Here is a 1675-nt window from a genome sequence, read left to right as displayed (position 1 = left end):
ACACACACACACACACACACACACACACACACACACACACACACACACACATACACACACACACACCAAAATGCCTACTGGGTTCTAAAACATCTACGTATCGACATAATCTTAAAGAGTTTAAATAGAATTAAGATAGTCTGAAGAAATAATTGATACCGCAAAAATTAAATGACGCTGTCCCGTGCAGATCAAGTTAGAATCAGATACAACAGTGTACTTAAAATATAGATCTAAAGCTACATGCACAGAACATAGCATACACATTCCTGGCAGTAATCAAAAGATCTCGTCGCACTTCTCAGAAGACTGCATAAGGCTAAGTGAAGAGGGAAACTGTGCCAAATGGTAACAATAGCATAATTACAGAACGCAGTGTGTGGCCGGGGTGATTAAAAAGGGGGAGGGGGGATTATTGTTTGGCGGCCCAGACTCCGTCATCCGAGTACCTCTCCTCGGTAAAACTTCATCTATACAACGTGACTGGCCAATTGTTGTGCACATTACAGTTGCCAGGCTCACTGAATGAGTAATTCTCTCAAAGAAATTGTTTGTTTATAAAATCGTCACCTTGGAACTAGTAACTATAATCTTATCTAAAGTGCACTCTACAGTGAAGCGCACTTTGGACAAATTAATAGTTCTGAGGCGATGACATGTATACATCCTTAAGCCTTATATAATAAATGAATACCTAACTAAATAAATATACTCAATAAACAAAAGAAACGCAAGTGGTATACAAAATAAAGAAAGATAAAAACGTTAGTAAGTAATTTGTGAAATTATTGATTTTTTTGTCACATTTAGTGAAGAGGATTCCTCTGTAACGCTTAACAGCCCCGTTGGAGAGAAAACAATTTGAATTTGCTGGGAAACACGATGTGCTGGAGTTAAAGGATATGTCCATCAGTCGGTGACGTCAACTTTGAATCAATAGCGTGTGTGCCAGCCATTTGCGTTCACAATAGCTTGGCATCTGTTTGCCATTGACCTCAGAAGTCTATGAATGATGACCATGTTCCCATTTGCACCAATTTGTGGGATGGCTCGCTGCAGCTGAAGTGCTTTTGTTGGTCTTGGCTGAAAGCGATTCAGTTCTCTTTGGATGTGGTCCAAGTAGTGTTCGATCAGGTTGAGGTCTGGGCTCATTGAGGGCCATTGCAGCCCCCTGGCGTTGTTCTGTTGTGAGAAGGCTGCTGTAGCTCTTGCAGTATGGGGTCAAGCATTGTCCTGCTGCAGGATAAAGTTCGCGTGTTGCTGGAAATGAGGTATGATCACAGACGCCAGTACCTGTTGGATGTAGCTCTTTGCATTAACACCGTTACCTTGACAAGGTCCAATGTTCTGGAAAACAACGGGTTTGTATGTATGTATGTAGTACAGGGTTTTACGGCGCTCGCAAATGCTAAGGTCATATGAGCGCGCCGATTGCATCCCAGATCATTATGTGGGGACCACCCCATGCATCGACTTGAAGGACGTTGTTGTGAGCAAACCGTTGGTTGAGTATTCTCCAGATCCGGATTCTTCCATCTCCTCGACTTACGAAAAAACGGCTTGGGGGCTCTCGTGGCCTAGAGGTTAAGGTGTTGGCCTCTCATCCAAAGGTCCCGGGTTCGAATCCGGGTAGCGACCGAAACATTTTCTTCTCTAAAATTGTCTCCTTTCACTT

The 1675-nt window shown here is 42.9% G+C and overlaps 1 protein-coding gene across 1 annotated transcript in view; it reads right to left on the bottom strand.

Moving 5' to 3' along the window:
• Positions 1–1152, bottom strand: part of LOC101853296 (glutamine synthetase) — a 6736-nt gene extending 5584 nt beyond the window's left edge. Inside the window, exon 1 of the mRNA XM_035968371.1 lies at positions 967–1152. Coding sequence (XP_035824264.1) covers positions 967–1152 — 186 coding nt within the window. The remainder of the gene's footprint in view (positions 1–966) is intronic.
• Between the last annotated feature and the right edge of the window lie 523 nt (positions 1153–1675).

The sequence above is a fragment of the Aplysia californica genome, unplaced genomic scaffold, assembly GCF_000002075.1.
Source record: "Aplysia californica isolate F4 #8 unplaced genomic scaffold, AplCal3.0 scaffold00054, whole genome shotgun sequence".
NCBI lineage: Eukaryota > Metazoa > Mollusca > Gastropoda > Aplysiida > Aplysiidae > Aplysia > Aplysia californica.
This window is presented reverse-complemented; position numbering and strand designations above follow the sequence as displayed.